Source organism: Oncorhynchus tshawytscha, linkage group LG09 (assembly GCF_018296145.1).
Source record: "Oncorhynchus tshawytscha isolate Ot180627B linkage group LG09, Otsh_v2.0, whole genome shotgun sequence".
Classification (NCBI taxonomy): domain Eukaryota; kingdom Metazoa; phylum Chordata; class Actinopteri; order Salmoniformes; family Salmonidae; genus Oncorhynchus; species Oncorhynchus tshawytscha.
Genome location: NC_056437.1, coordinates 46,503,318 through 46,520,088, shown reverse-complemented (window position 1 = coordinate 46,520,088; position 16,771 = coordinate 46,503,318). Strand labels below are relative to the sequence as shown.

General features: G+C 43.2%; 1 protein-coding gene across 1 annotated transcript; it reads right to left on the bottom strand.

Moving 5' to 3' along the window:
• Nucleotides 1–1,000: 1,000 nt before the first annotated feature.
• On the bottom strand, nt 1,001–14,550 carry nrgna (neurogranin (protein kinase C substrate, RC3) a). Its single transcript, XM_024432126.2, has 3 exons — nt 14,384–14,550; nt 7,223–7,369; nt 1,001–1,815 (listed from the first exon to the last, which is right to left on the bottom strand). Exons 1-3 carry the CDS (start codon nt 14,396–14,398, stop codon nt 1,795–1,797), a joined length of 183 nt encoding a protein of 60 aa, XP_024287894.1. The 5' UTR covers nt 14,399–14,550; the 3' UTR covers nt 1,001–1,794.
• Between the last annotated feature and the right edge of the window lie 2,221 nt (nt 14,551–16,771).

Sequence of the window (16,771 nt, the reverse complement as noted above, 5' to 3'; positions counted from 1 at the left end):
ATCACCAGCAAACTGTTCTTATCCTCGAGAATGAGCAAAGAAACGGTTGCAAAGCTAGGTCACAATTTGTACAGCCAAGCACTCCTTGACTGAGATGGCAAACCCAAAAGAAATAGCAATAAAATACACAGCAACTTGGCTTTTTTTTGACAACTATCAACCACCAACTCTAACATCTACATAGCAACCACCACCACCACCCCAATCAATAGCACCGAAATGATCTGTCTCACTTAACAGTTGCTGATGTGGCTAACGTATGAATCCTGTATCGGTAGCGTGCTTCAGCCTTTGCCCTTTTAGCTGGCGTTAAATATAACTGAGGTAGCTACTGTCAGGAGAGAAAACAGGACAAGATAATTACCACACGCTCCAGTTTCCCTTGTCCTCCCTTTACCATTGTGATTTGTGCATAGTAATTAAAACATGAGAGCTGCTGGTATAAAGTTACACACAGTGTGCATTAGCTTAGGGAATGTGCATGGTGCTGCTGTTCTCATGTACATCAGCGTAGGTTGCTGATGGGAGGATGTGTGTTTGATGTATTTGTTCCACCTATTCTGCACCAGCCATTACCATGAGTCTGTCTTCCCCAATTAAAGGTGCCACCAACCTCCTGTGATGTACATACAGTATGTGTGTGTTCAGGGGAGGGGCGTCTAAATGTGTGTGTGTGTGAGCGAGAGAGACAGGAGAAAATAGAGATAAAGAGAGACAGTGAGAAAATAAAAGGGTGGGCGGGCGTACAAACCTTTGTTGCATTAGGAGCGAAATCCTCCTAAAAGCTTTCCAAACGGATGAATCCCAACATGCAGTGTAAAGGTGTTCTGATGTGTTATTCTGCAAGACTGAACATAGCGAGTGCATTTCACTGTATACATTTTTTAACCAGCATCAGTTCTACATGGGAGACAAATTTGCTAGATTTAAAAGATTGATTAGCCACAACTCAAGGAAAGGAAATCAAGGGCCTACGGCAAGAAGAAGGTAACAAACTTGCTTCAATCATTATTCCTCTATTTATTTGGTTTTCACAGCTATCAAACCAGCCAAACACCATACAGACTTTCACACTTGTCCATTTTTATTTAACCATGTAGATACTTTACTTTTAATAAATATATATATATATATATATCAGGGACAACCAAAGAAACAAAGTCAAAGAAAAAAGTACAAAGAAAATGGTGCCATTGGGTCATACCCCCATAAATAACGAAACATTAACATAAATCAATATGTCACATCCTGAGCAGTTCTATCAATTCTACTTCAATCAATGTCACTTTATTAGAGTGACACAAAACACACACAAAGAAAGTTACTTTTATATTGTAAAATGTATATGATTATATAGCCAGTTAAGTGAGCACAAATATACATTTCCCAAATCAACTGTCCACCTTGCCATTACACTTGCTCTGGAAGGAGCAAAGTCCCACGTCACCCTTCAAATCCATCAAAACATACTTTTCACTTGAGTGCACTTGTTTTGTTTACAAAAACAAAAAAAATCATGGCGTGAAATATTATTTTGGGTCACAGACATTTACCCTGATACTAGTGGAGGAAGGGGAGTGTGTTTGTGAACAAGAGAGTGTGTGTGAGTGTATGTGTGTTAGTGAGAAGGAGAGAGTTCACTGATCAGGTACACCAAACCTACATCTAGTTAGTTCTATTTGTGTTGGACGGTGACATTTTTTCTCTTCATGATAACAGGTCTTGATATTGCAGTAGCGTGCGTGTTTCTGCCAGGATCCACTACCTCACAGTACAGGAACCTCTCTCTCTCCTCTACTTCTGCTCCTGTCGCTTCTGAAAAGCATGCACACACACACACACACACACACACACACACACACACACACGGCATCACAGGGTGTAATGGCAGGATATGAATGGGTCAAACTCATTTGCATAATGATGGCGATCTAAAAGACAACTTTTAAAAGGTTCACTGGATGATGAGAAAGAAACAAAAGAAAGACAGAAAGCTAGAAACAAAGAAAAAAATGAAGCTTTTTTGAACATGAATGACAGAGGTCAATCCTAGACGCGCACCTTTAAATCTGTATATCTAAAAGTTATGAGAGGACATTATGACACCAAAAGTGCAGGACGTCCAAAGAAAATGATATACTAAATATACACTCTATTATACCTAACCATCATGGTGTCTTATCAAATGTTTTGAAGTAAATAATATTCTGAAAAACTGTCAGGCATGATGCTATAACTTAAATGATAGAAAATACTGTATGTGCAAAACTCCTCATTGTCGTCAAATATACAGTATGTGACTGGTGTGAGCGTTCACTACTCAGTGAAGATCTTGCACTCTCATGACATTAACTGGATGTCATCTGAATTATTGCCTAGCAACACGCAATTAAGTCTGCATCGCTTGGAAAGCTTTTTTTCCCCCTCCGGGGATTGGTGATAGGAGACTGGCTGGGTTACTGATTCCTTGTGGAACACACACAGTAGATGTGTCATGCCCATAGCGGGCACAAGGGCACATGCCCCCTCAGATTTTCCCTGTTTTGTAATTTTTCTGATGTTAAATGAATTATTAAACTTTATTTTTAAGTCCACATTTTATCATAATTATTTATAGAAAGATCTATCATATGTATTTAGAGGAGGAGACACACTGACTGGACCAGGCAAAGAGTATCCCCCCATTCTCCCTAAGGAAGTGGTTCCTTCCAAGGTGCACCACATAGCAAAGATATATTTAGGCAGGATGTTAGACACTAGTTAGTGCGTGCAGACAGTATCATCAGTGAGGAGGAGAGTGTAGTGACACACACAGCGTTTGATTTGATTTGAGCTGCCAGTGATGAGTAGGACTCGCAGGAGGTATATTTGTAAAATAATTTGATCAAGCTATGTAGCCTATTGATTCCTTCTTGATGAATAAATACAATTAAAATGTTTTGCTGTTTCTGTAATACTAGCCACCTAGCAATTTCATGAAGTTGGCTTTAACTAGCCAGCTAGATAGTTTCCCAAACTAGCTACCAAGCCATTTCAGGTTCTCAATCAAGTTAGAGTAGCGTGTCTAACTATCTTAGCTGGCAAGGTTGCTAGACTTTAGAAAAGCAAACAATTACTAAATAAGACTCACATTCCTTTCCATCTTTTACCCAAGTTTTAGCAGAGAAGCATATTTCCTTTATTAGAAAAAATAATCACCAGTCAGGAGGATACAGACAGTTTAAGGGGTATTTATTTTATACCTTTATTTAACTAGGCAAGTCAGTTAAGAACAAATGCTTATTTTCAATGATGGCCTAGGAACAATGGGTTAACTGCCTTGTTCAGGGGCAGAATGACAGAATTGTACCTTGTTGGCTCGGGGATTTGATCTCGCAACCTTTCAGTTGCTCACCCAACGCTCTAACCACTTGGCTACCTGCCGCCCCGGGTATGCAGATATGCAAAAAAGAATTGGTTTAAATGTAATCTGGCACCTTATGATAATCATATTTATGTATTACTTATGATGCCATGATATGCATCACATTTCATGTAAGACCCAGATGCAGACAGTGTCAGAGTAACAAAAGTTTATTACTAGTACAGTGGCAGGCAAACGACAGGTCAAGGGCAGGTAGAGGTCAGTAATCCAGATAGGGTGCAAAAAGACCAGAACGGCAGGCAGTCTCAGGGTCAGAGCAGGCAGGGGTCAATTCAGTGTGGTATGGCAAGGTACAGAACGACAGGCAGGCTCAGGGCAGGCAGAATGGACGAAAACTGGGAAAAACTAGAAAACAGGAACTAGAACAGACAGGAGCAAGGGGGGAAAAAATTATACCTAAGAAGGACCGACCGGGCTCTCTTCCAGGTACGGCTACAGAGGCAGACAACATCTGGGCCGAAGGTATGCCGACCTCTTAAGCTGATACCCCAGGGAACACTCAAAGGGCAACGGACCCGTGGCAGAGCAAGGAAGGGTGTTGCGGGCATATTCGACCCACACTAGTTGCTGGCTCCAGGTGGTGGGGTTGGCGGAGACCAGGCAGCGCAGAGTCATCTCCAGTTCTTGGTTGGCTTGCTCCAACTGGCCATTGGACTGGGGGTGGAACCTGGAGGACAGGCTGGCCGACGACCTAATGAGTGCATCCCAAGGTGTTGCCATCAGACAGGGGGAGACCCGGGGTGCGGCTGGGAACGCTGCGCCTCACAAACCTGCTTCCCTATTCTCCTGCTGTTGCCAGGCATGAGGTGGGAAGGATGGTCTCGGGTTCCCGGGGTTGTACCCGTGAGGCTATAGCGGCGTGACAGCGCATCCGGCTTGACATTCTGGGATCCCGGCTGATATGAGAGGGTGAACAGCAGGGCCAACTTAGCTTGCCTGGAATTGAGCGGTGGAGATATTCCAGGTTCGTCCACACAATGAACGGATGTTTCGCCCCATCCAGCCAGTGCCTTCACTCCTCCAATGCCATCTTCACCACGAGAAGCTCACGATTCCCCACATCATAGTTCCTCTCCGTGGTGTTGAGGTAGTGGGAGAAGAAGGCACAGGGATGTAACTTGAGGTCCAGGTCAGATCGCTGGGACAGGACAGCCCCCACTCTGAAATCCGAAGCATCGTCCTCCAACTGGCGGGATGGGTCAGGATGAACCAAGATGGGAGCTGTGGTGTTTGAGATCCTGTAACGCCCGGTCAGCAGCCGGGGACCACGTGAACCGAACCTTGGGAGAGGTGAGTGCAGACAGGGGGGAAGCCAGGGTGCTGTAGCCGCGGTGATAAAAGTTCACGAATCCCAGGCACGTTGCAGCTGTACTCTGGATGTAGGCTGGGGCCAATCCACCACCACTCTCACCTTCCCGGAATTCAGCTGTACACTCCTTGCAGCTATGTTGTAACCCAGAAAGGGATGATGGAGTGATGGAATTTGCACTTCTCTGCTTTTACAAAAAGCTGGTTCTCCAGGAGACATTGGAGAACCTGTCAGACGTGGAGCATGTGTTCTTGGATGGAGTGGGAGAAGACGAGGATGTCATCGAGGTTAACGAAGACGAACCGGTTCAACATGTCATGGAGAACATCATTAACCAGAGCCTGGGACACAGCAGGGGCGTTGGTAAAACCAAATGGCATGACCAGATACTCTTAGTGACCACTGGCCGTGTAGAAGGCAGTCTTCCACTCGTCCCCTTCCCGTATCCGCACCAGGTGGTAGGCATTCCATAGGTCCAGCTTGGAGAACACAGTGACCCCCTGGAGCAGCTCGAAGGCCGAAGAGATGAGAGGTAGTGGGGTAGCGGTTCTTCACCATGTTGTCATTGAGACCCCGGTAGTCGATGCAGAGGTGCAGGGTTTTGTCCTTCTTTTCCACAAAGAACCCGTCGCTGGTGGGGGAGGCAGAAGGACGGATGAACCCTGCAGCTAGGGGGTTCTCATTGTAGGTCTCCATAACCTTGGTCTCCGGACACAACAGAATACAATCATCCCCGAGGCGGAGTGGTACCTCTGAGAAAGGGCAGGCAGAGGTCAGTAATCCAGATAGGGTGCAAAAGGTCCAAAATGGCAGGCAGTCTCAAGGTCAGAGCAGGCAGAGGTCAATAATCCAGTCTGGTGTGGCAAGGTATAGAACGGCAGGCAGGTTCAGGGTCAGGGCAGGCAGAATTGTCAAAACCGGGAAAAACTAGAAAACAGGAACTAGAACAGACAGGAGCGAGGGGAAAACCACTGGTAGGTTTCACGAAACAACACGAACTGGCAACAGACAAACACAGAACACTGGTATAAATACACTGGGGGTAATGGGGAAGATGGGTGACACCCTGGAGGGGGGTGGAGACAAGCACAAAGACAGAAACATATCAGAGTGTGACTGGTATGTGCCTGTATTGATGATGTGTGTTATGATCCCATGTACCGTGTTGTAATTTGGAAGCTATATCCTAGGCATGTTAGTGCAGTAAATTGAGATGAGTGATTTACAGTCAAATGACACCCTCATTAAAACTATAACTGAACAGAGGTATGCTTAAATAACGTATGCAGAAAAATAGACATACAGTATATAATGATTATGGAACTAGATTGCAGGAAAAAGCACTTTCACATACATTGTGCCCCCTCTAAAATAATTGGTGCATTACATGGGCGCATCACTATAGTAAAAGTAATAGTAATAGAAAGAGTAAAAGTAATGCTTAGAGTAATAGTGACTTTCTGACCAAATTAGAAACGTATAATATCTGAAAATGTAGCTAGCTAGACTATCTTACCCATATACATGGACAGATGCTTCTCCCTCTTTGTCACGGATGCCATGGTTGGCCTTAGTTTGAAGATGTAATTCGGAGATAGGTGTTTTATACAACAGTCTTCTGTGCGTTCTATTTTCAACTCCCTCTGCATATTTGCAATCAAACCGCTGAATTATCTCCAAATCCTTAGCTATCATACTCTAATTCCACCGGGCATTCCGATGTTTTCAAAACTCGGTCCTCCAGAAAGTGGAGACCCACACTTTTGCAGCGTTAGAAATGATTACCTAGACATACTGACCAGCTCATGTTATAGACAGAAGTGTGCTACATGGCAGACCAATCCAAACTCATCTCTCGGCATTTCCAGCTCATCCATTATCTCAGCCAATCATGGCTAGCGGGAAGGTTCCTGTATTTTTCCGTGGCTAAACAATCTAGGCTCGTAATTTAACAATTTTATTTGTATTTACAGATGGCATACAAGTTTGTTATTAAGGCACATGAACATTCACACGTTCCAGAAGGCATTTCTGCCAAAAAAACGCATTTTGATTAGAAATATAAGTGCCTGATTCAGAGGAGTTGGGTTAAATGCGGAAGACACATTTCAGTTGAATGCATCCGCTTGTACAACTGACTAGGTTGTCCCTTTCCTTTTCTCTCTTGTGAAGTAGTGACGTGTGACATACACGTGACATACACCTAGTATCCTAAATCATAATACACCCTCAGTTTCCCTCCTAAGATCAACGTTCTTAACCTTATCCCTCTCTCTTACAGCTCTTGTGCTGTCTTTCCACAACTTGTACTACACCCATACAAATTTCTGTCAACATTGTTGATGGCAATTACAGTTTTTATTTCTGATTCTGATTAGGGTTATAAAATTCTGGTAACTTTCCCAGAATTCCCAGGATTTCCAGAATATTCTGGGAATTCTGGAAAAGTTACCAGCATTTCGCCAACCTAATTCTGCTCAAGCTTTCACCTCCTCCCTGGGTTTGTCTTCCTTCATTTTCTTGCGAGTCATGTGACCACGGAAGCTGGCCTGGATCTTGGCAGCAGCCTTGTTGGCCTCGGGGTCATCCAAGGGGATGTCCATGATGTCCTCCTCGTGGGTCTTGGGACACCCGTCCTGAGAGGGACAAACAACACGGTTGGGGTCATTTCCACTTTAATTCAGTTAATTCAGTTAACTGAAATTCCAATTCAATGTTTTTTCTCATTTAAACAACAAGGCCAATATCAGCTGTTCTCATCCCATTCACTGATTGACTGTTGTACCATTTGAAAGCCAGCCTGGGTGCCAGTCTGTCTCTGCTTTAGACAACTTGTTGCTGTTAAGCGATAAAATGGATGGCAACGTGTAATTCTGAATAGAGTAACAGATTTCACAGCGATAGGTTTGATAAATTCGCCTCTGAAGGTGAAATGTGTCCTTACATTCTGACATCTTGCTCTGATTTATCATCCAAAGGGTCCCAGAGATAACATGATAGATAAATTCCTTTTTCATATCCTAAAAAGGTCCATATAGCATGCACGTTCGATTTTGTATTTCCACTCATTCAATTTGCAAAGAAAGGAAGCCTTGAAAATCTAACCCTAAACGTTGTTTCAACCATTCAAATCACGTTCGTATTTCACGATAACATTAGGAGTATAGTATATCCTATAGGACACCAAATTTGGTTAGAGAGCGACGCCTTCATGGCACGCCAATGATGTGGGCGGTCTTCACTTGATTGACTTTGTCGAATAAGCACCAATCGGGGTCAAACAAAGCTAGCTAGATACCCCCGTAAAGCCCAGCTCATTGGCTATCTGTTGCAAAATGTTGCTGCTAACCTTGTGCGACATCAAGCCTTTTCCTTTTGGATAACAATTATAAGAATATGGAGAGTTATGAAGTTATGAAAATTGGGTGTTTTGCAAATGTTGAACTTATAATATGGCTACTAATACTGGAAAAGCTAAATCAAAGTCCAAGAATACAGATTTTACGATATTCTTGCAGAAAAATGTAATGTGAATGTAAATGACTCCTTCACGATTTGCCCAAATGTACCTGGGTGACTTCATACTAAATGGCATGTAGTTTTCTCAGAGCGATGGCTAGATTTGGGACCTTTCTGTTGCATTTCAAAGATGGTAAATTCTTGCAGAAAAATGTAATGTGAATGTATTTTTGAATGCATTTTTCTGCAAGTATTTTCTTCTACCAGATCTATTGTGTTATATAATCCTACATTCAATTCACGTTTACACAAACTTCAAAGTGTTTCCTTCAAATGGTACCAAGAATATGCATATCCTTGTTTCAGGGCCTGAGCTACAGGCAGTTAGATTTGGGTATGTCATTTTAGGGGAAAATTGAAAAAAAAGGGAGCTATCACAAATTATTGACTCCCCGGGAACGTGTACTTGGTTGCACAGCCAACGGCCAAGATAACTGCAGACAAATGCTTTTTATAACCATCAATGCGCTTGCTGGACCTTTCTACTGGCAATTTGGGCAACTTTTTAGCAGCAAACTGATCTGATTCTTCAATGTTTTGAGGGGTGCCCTCCACTAACTGCTGTTTTCAGATTGCGCCATAGGTTTGGGATGTAATTCTGGACTCTTCGCTGGTCACTCCAGAGCAATCCAGCATCTAGTCTTGAACCATTCCTGGGTGCTTTTTTATGTGTGTTTGGGGTCATTGTCCTGTTGGAATACCCACAACCTTCAATTGAGATGCATCTTATGGGCAACCCCACAGCATTATCAACCCTCCCCCATCTTTAATTGGAGGGAGGGTGTTCTTTTCATTGAATGCTTCATTTGGTCATCACTAAACACAACACTGATATGTATTGCCAAAGGTTTGTAATTTTGTTTCATTGGTCCACAGAACATTTCCCCCAGGATTTAGGCTTGTTTAGGTGGGTTTATGAGAAGTTCAATCAGGCTTTCTTGTGTCTTCGTCAGCAATGGGGTCTTCCTCACCGCAACCTTCCTCAGGAGTGGCAGGTAGCCTAGTGGTTAGAGCATTGGGCCAGTAACTGAAAGGTTGCTGGATCGAATCCCCGAGCTGACAAGGTAAAAATATGTCGTTCTACCCCTGGCATCCAAGTTGCTAGCTCCTAGGTACCAATAATTCGGGCCATGCCATTTGTCTTTATGTTCTAAGTTACAATTGTACATTTACGTTTACACAAATAAAATTGGTTCTGCAATGTTGAAAATTCAATAAGATGGTGTAGAGACTATTTTTTTTAAACATTTTATTTCAGCTTATTTTAGAGGAAATAGGGAATTATTTAAGTACAGTGCAAGGGTGCCAATATATTTGGCCGCAACTGTATCTGCCTAGGGCAGCTGTAACTTATTGTAGTAATCTATAAAGACAGCTGATAAACGTTTAGGTTGCTATCTAGCTCTGATAAGATGATTTGATGGTCCGATATTGAAAGTTTGAATATGTATGATCTGCATGAAGGAGAGTTGGGCAAGAAGTATGGCTATGAGTCAAGTGGACCAAATATTCTACTCCATGTAATGAGGTATAATTTCCAAACACTTTGATACAAATGAAAGTGGCACACAAATGGTGCTCAGAATTGACTTAAAATAGAAAAGAAAATAGAAAAGACATCAGAATGACAAGGGCTAGAACACAGTATTGGTATTATCAGGAATCAAGGTAAAACCCAAGTGCAGACTGTGTGAAGTAACAATGTTTATTGTAACCACAGGGGAAGGCAAACGACAGGTCAAGGCAGGCAGGGGTCGATAATCCAGAGCAGAGGCCAAGGTACAGGACGGCAGGCAGGCTCAGGGTCAGAGAGGCAGTGGTCAGGCGGGCGGGTACAGGGTCAGGACAGGCAAAGATCAAAAACCAGGAGGACGAGAAAAAGAGAGACTAGGGAAAAACAGGAGCTGAGACAAAATACTGGTAGCTTGAACAAACAAGACGAACTGGCAACAGACAGACAGAAAACACATGTATAAATACACAGGGGATAACGGGTAAGTTGGGCAACACCCGGAGGGGGGTGGAGACAAGCACAAGGACAGGTGAACCCGATCAGGGCGTGAGAGTAACCCCCCCCCAGGGACGCCACCTGGCGTCCTACCTGGGCGCATACCTGGTTGAGTGGGGTGCCGGCACTGGTACTCAGAGATGAGGCCTGGGTCCAGGACGTCCCTAGCGAAGACCCAGCACCTCTCCTCCGGGCCATAACCCCCCAGTCAACCAGGTACTGGAATCCCCTGCCCCGAGGTCGAACCTTCAGGAGGCGTCTCACCATGTACGACGAGCTGCTGTCGATGAGACGAGGGAGAGGGATGGGCCTGGAAACAGGGGACAGTTAGTCATGATTTTATCTCTGGACACAGAAAAGGTAGGGAAAATACAGTGGGTACGGGGCAACAGAGGACGAACAGCAGAGGGGCTAATGATCTTGGAGTGGGGGGGGAAGGTATCGGCTTCTGGGCCAGTAGCCGCGGCACTATAGCGGCGTGCCAGCGCCTCAGGCTTGACCTTCTTGGATACTGGTCAGTGCTGCGGTAGAGAAGTGGCCTGGGGAAATTTCCAAGCACCCAGGACTTCCCGGGGCAGGCAGAGCTGACTTCAAGTTAATAGTGTGGCAGGATGGGCTCCAGCCCATGATGGCACCAGTTGCACAGTCAATGGAAGGATTGTATCGCTGGAGCCAAGGGAATCCCAATACCACGGGAACCTGCAGAGACTCAACCAGCAGGAATTGGATCATCTCACTGTGGTTCCCCAACACTCGTAGGTTGACAGGGGTGGTCTGGTGGGTGACCCGGCCTATAGAGCGCTCTAACACCCATGGGAATGAAGAGGGGTTGAGTGGGGATGCCCAGCTCGGATGCCAGGGTAACGTCCATGACTCTCACACCGGCCCCCGAGTCGATGAGTACCTGGAGAGACTTGGACTGGTCGCCCCCACCGTAGGGTGGCATGAAGAGGGGGGCAAGTAAGGGGAGAATAACATTTATCTTTAAGACCCACCAGAGTACTCAATCCAACGAATGAGCTGGGTCTCTTGAAGAGACAAGTAGACACATAATGACCGACAGTACCGCAATACAGACAACTCTGGGTGTTCAGTCCGTGTACGCGTTTGACTGGAGGCAGCCTAGCCCTGCTGCGCTGCATCGGCTCGGGAAGAGGCAACTCGGCTGTCTTCGGAGGATCTTGGAGGAACTCGGCTAACCTCAGATCCTCTCGGGGAATTCCAGAGTTCACCAGATGCAAGGTGGGATTCTTGAGTGAGCGAGTGAGCGAGTGAGTCTTACGTTCCCGTAACCGTCCATCGTTCCGGATGGAGACAAGCACAAGGACAAGTGAAACAGATTAGGGCGTGACAGGTATAGTATAACAGTAGATAGGTTATCACATATACCTGCTTATCAACTTGTAATTATCATTTGGGTCACGTAAAATACGATGTAATCGACATTAATAACCTATACCCTAAAAGATATATAAAAAATGAAATACTAATATGTCAATTTATCATTCCATACAAATAACATAGTGACATGAAACATTGTACCGTCATATCATTGCGGAGCGGATAAACAGACCGTCTCATAGAGTGCATTGTTCAACTCTAAGGAATATGCTTAGGAACAGAATCCCTCATGCTTTGTTTATAAGCACACAAGCCTCCTGTGCTCTGTCTGTGCCTCTCCACCCAGGTCCTATGGGGTCTTCAGTTTCCATCAGCACATCTATTTCCTCTTGGCTGTTAGGGGATGGCTACATCCCAAATGGCATCATATTCCCTATATAGTGCACTACTTTGACCAGAGCCCTGGTCAAAAGTAGCACACTATATAGTGAATAGGGTGCCATTTTGGACACAGATGATGTTTCAGTGTCAGGGAATCAGAGGCCAGAAGACTTCCTCGTACAATAAGGCTTGCTAGACATGAAGGTTGTTTAGTGAAATGAAAGCAACATCCTCGGGTGAGTTTCACGTACTATAGCCAAGCCGAGGAAACCAAGGGTATGTTATACACGAAGTGTGGCCTAAACTATCTGACTTTTACAGAGGAAAATCGGTAGACCACTCTATTGGGTGATGTTTCCTTTTCTTGATATTGGCCTCTAACACTTTACTTAAAGACAAATGATATAATGATTTATGGTGCATTAATAATTATGCATTATGCATTATTGACGTAAGCATATATGACCCCTTATGATGTCTTAGCATTATTTCACAATAATCCTGAATAATCAGCCATATTGAGTAAGGCATAGTATGTTATGACTGCGTAATTAAACATGATACGGGCTCATACATACTTACAACAAGTTATAATGCATTATGCCCGCTGACCAGAGTTATTTCAATTATCTGGTCACATAACCAAAACCAAAGACAAAAGAGGGATTTGAGTAGTGGTTATAACTGAAATATATCGGTGGCAGTTACATTTGCCAAGAACCATTGTTCACTTAACAAACACATCATTTCTCAGAGTATACTATAAATGGAAACAAGAGATTAAAGAGGGCATATTTAAGTTGAGTGTCACCCCATCTCTTTTCAATATTTCAATATAATGCTCTAGGGCGGAAACACAACAAACAATGTACTCTAGCTAAAGAAAATCCAAGCTCTGTCAATATATACACTTTTAATGTAATTATCAATCATTGTCCAAGTCATCTCTGACAGTATGGATCTTCAAACTATGCAGGTCAAATGACTAGGGAGAGTTAGTATGCAAATGACCATCTGTCTACTCAGTCACAAGCACACGGTAGCAAGTCTTCAAATTATACACAGATAATTGCTGTTTCTCGAAAACTCGAAAGTCTAGGGTCCTCTCACAAACAGACAACCTTCGAGCCCACGCAGTTCAGCAAGGATGAGTTTTGTAGCGTACCAACTGGTGCTATCCATACCAGATAATTTTTTTTGCAAGAAATCCTCAAACCCTACTGAATATATTTATCTCCCTTTACCTAAATCCCAATAGAATAAGTTGCCTATTTTGGATTGAAGATCTCATATTCTAAAATGATTCACATAGTACAATTCAGTGAGTACAGCTGGGTCTCAGGGCAATTCGTATTATTCTGTACGTAAATTTGTACACCCCATTTAATGTGATGTACATTACGTCATATTATAAATGGAATCGTGGTCGTACAATATCCGAATTACAGGACATATAGTGTCTTACGTCTTATTCGGTTATACAATATACATACGAATTAGATGATGTACCTTCTTATACATCTTGGAAGAAGTACCATATTACACATGTTTTTCTGAGACCAGGTTGCTTGTTTCGATTAACAACAAATAACATTTGAATTTAGTCAGAATAATTGAGTCTGAATCATTATGAAATGATGAGACATTATAAGGTGTGATGCATGCTTATGACAAGTCTTACGCTGCATTATAACACAGTTATACATTATATCTGCATTATCGCACAAACCAGTCATTGGAGTAAGCCTGGATTTTCATGAGTGATTTGCATGCGCCTGTGCTTATTATACTAAAGCTCACACCAGGTATTTTCCCCTATCACATTTTGTCACTTCTCATCCTATCTTTCCAATAATTATCAAGCAAATTAATGTCGGACTGAAAATTACATACAGCTGAAAACACAGTTGACTAAAACAGTACAAAAACAGAACGTAAAATAAATACATCTGAGTAGTTAAACGCGTCTCTCAACAGTTCTATGCACGTTTGATATGAAAATAATCACATAATGCCAGTCTGAGCCTGCAGCTGCTCTCCCACCTCCATGATTTGCAGGATAACCCAGCCAATAACTACAATGTCTCATCATTGTTTCTAAATGGATCTACATTTGTGGTGCAATTTTGCATTGAGTCACAGGTCAGCTTTTGTTTTGCAGAGCAAAAACGCACTGACTTTGGAACGCCAATTTTCTTGGACTAAACTGTGCCTGGATGCCTGAATGTTGTTTTATCCTAATTATTTAGGCCTGCTATATCCACTATTTCAACTTGTCTCCCGTTATTTTCACTATGAAATACATCTAACAAAGTAGCCTAAAACATAATAAATAAAGTTCAACATTTTAAATTGCTTGCACTTCATAATTTTTTACAAAATAGTCTAGATCGATACTTACATTTAGACATTCCATTGCGAGAGAATGGAAAACAAAAATCCTATATAGAAACGTAAAGTTCACTTCTCAGAGTTTTTGGTTGATATTTATGAACAATCCCCGTCTCCGTTTGTGCGCTTCTCTCCGGTGCCTTTTCTACTCCTGTATGGCAGTGCCTGTGTGAAGCTAGCCACAATAGTGGAATTTTCGGTTCGCCATCAAAATAAAAGTCCCCTAATGAAAGTGATTCAAACGGATACAGTAGCTTACGCACATTCATTCTCCAATCAGCTGCTAGCAGTGCAGGAACGACCTCTGACGTTATCCTTGCTCTGCCCTATGATCACAAAACAAAACATTACAAAAGTGTAAGAACATTTTGAGGTTATAAGTAATTAAAAGCATTGATGGGAATATCACATATAAATAGAAAATATCCATTGTAGAATTAATTTTCCCTCATGATCCTCATAATATTACATACTGATTGTTTTTCCCCTCATCAATCAACACACAATACCTAATAATGTTTTGCTAATTTCTTAAAAGTACTGAAATATGACATTTATATAAGTATTCAGACATTCAGTATTTGGCAGCGATTAAAGCCTCAAGTCTTCTTGGGTATGTCACTACAAGCTTGAAACACCTGTATTTGAGTTTATCTCATTCTTCTCTGCAGATCTTCTCAAGCTCTGCCAGGTTGGATGGGGAGCATCGCTGCACAGCTATTTTCAGGGTTCTCCAGAGATGTTCAATCAGGTTCAAGTCCGGGCTCTGGCTTGGCCATTCAAGGACATTCAGAGACTTGTCTCGAAGCCACTCCTGTGTTGTCTTGGCTGTGTGATGAGCGTCGTTGTCATGTTGTAAGGGGAACATTCGCCCCCCAGTCAGAGGTCCTGAGCGCTCTGGAGCAGGTTTTCATCAAGAATCTCTGTACTTTGCTCCGTTCATTTTTCCATGGATCCTGACTAGTCTCCCAGTCGCTGCCACTGAAAAACATCCCCACAGCATGATGCTGCCACCACCATGCTTCACTGTAGGGATGGTGCCAGGTCTGGATGGTTCCAGACGTGATGCTTGGCATTCAGGCCAAAGTGTTCAATCTTGGTTTCATCAGACCAGATAATCTTGTATCTCATGGTCTGAGTGTCCTTTAGGTGCATTTTGGCAAACTCCAAGCAGGCTGTCATGTGCCTTTTACTGAGGAGTGACTTCCATTTGGCCGCTCTTCCATAAAGGCCTGATTGGTGGAGTGCTGCAGAGATGGTCGTCTTTTTGGAAGGTTCTCCCATCTCTACAGAGGAACTCTGGAGATCTGTCAGAGTGACCATCGGGTTCTTAGTCACCTCCCTGACCAAGGCCCTTCTCCCCCCGATTGCTCAGTTTGGCCGGGCAGCCCGCTCTAGGAAGAGTTTTGGTTGTTCCAAAATTCTTCCATTTAAGAACGATGGAGGCCACTGTGTTCTTGTGGACCTTCAATGCTGCAGACATTTTTTGGCACCCTTACCCAGATCTGTGGCTCGACACCATCCTGTCTCGGAGCTCTACGGACAATTCCTTCGACCTCATGGCTTGGTTTTTGCTCTGACATGAGTGATCAACTTTGGGACCATATACAGTGCCTTGCGAAAGTATTCGGCCCCCTTGAACTTTGCGACCTTTTGCCACATTTCAGGCTTCAAACATAAAGATATAAAACTGTATTTGTTTGTGAAGAATCAACAACAAGTGGGACACAATCATGAAGTGGAACGACATTTATTGGATATATCAAACTTTTTTAACAAATCAAAAACTGAAAAATTGGGCGTGCAAAATTATTCAGCCCCCTTAAGTTAATACTTTGTAGTGCCACCTTTTGCTGCGATTACAGCTGTAAGTCGCTTGGGGTATGTCTCTATCAGTTTTGCACATCGAGAGACTGAAATTTTTTCCCATTCCTCCTTGCAAAACAGCTCGAGCTCAGTGAGGTTGGATGGAGAGCATTTGTGAACAGCAGTTTTCAGTTCTTTCCACAGATTCTCGATTGGATTCAGGTCTGGACTTTGACTTGGCCATTCTAACACCTGGATATGTTTATTTTTGAACCATTTCATTGTAGATTTTGCTTTATGTTTTGGATCATTGTCTTGTTGGAAGACAAATCTCCGTCCCAGTCTCAGGTCTTTTGCAGACTCCATCAGGTTTTCTTCCAGAATGGTCCTGTATTTGGCTCCATCCATCTTCCCATCAATTTTAACCATCTTCCCTGTCCCTGCTGAAGAAAAGCAGGCCCAAACCATGATGCTGCCACCACCATGTTTGACAGTGGGGATGGTGTGTTCAGGGTGATGAGCTGTGTTGCTTTTACGCCAAACATAACGTTTTGCATTGTTGCCAAAAAGTTCAAATTTGGTTTCATCTGAC

Excerpts from the sequence above, each read along its gene's own strand:
- nrgna (XM_024432126.2), bottom strand. Across the intron at positions 1,816-7,222 it reads AAGACAAACCCAGGGAGGAG|AAGCGACAGGAGCAGAAGTA; the intron begins GTGAAAGCTTGA and ends CATGCTTTTCAG.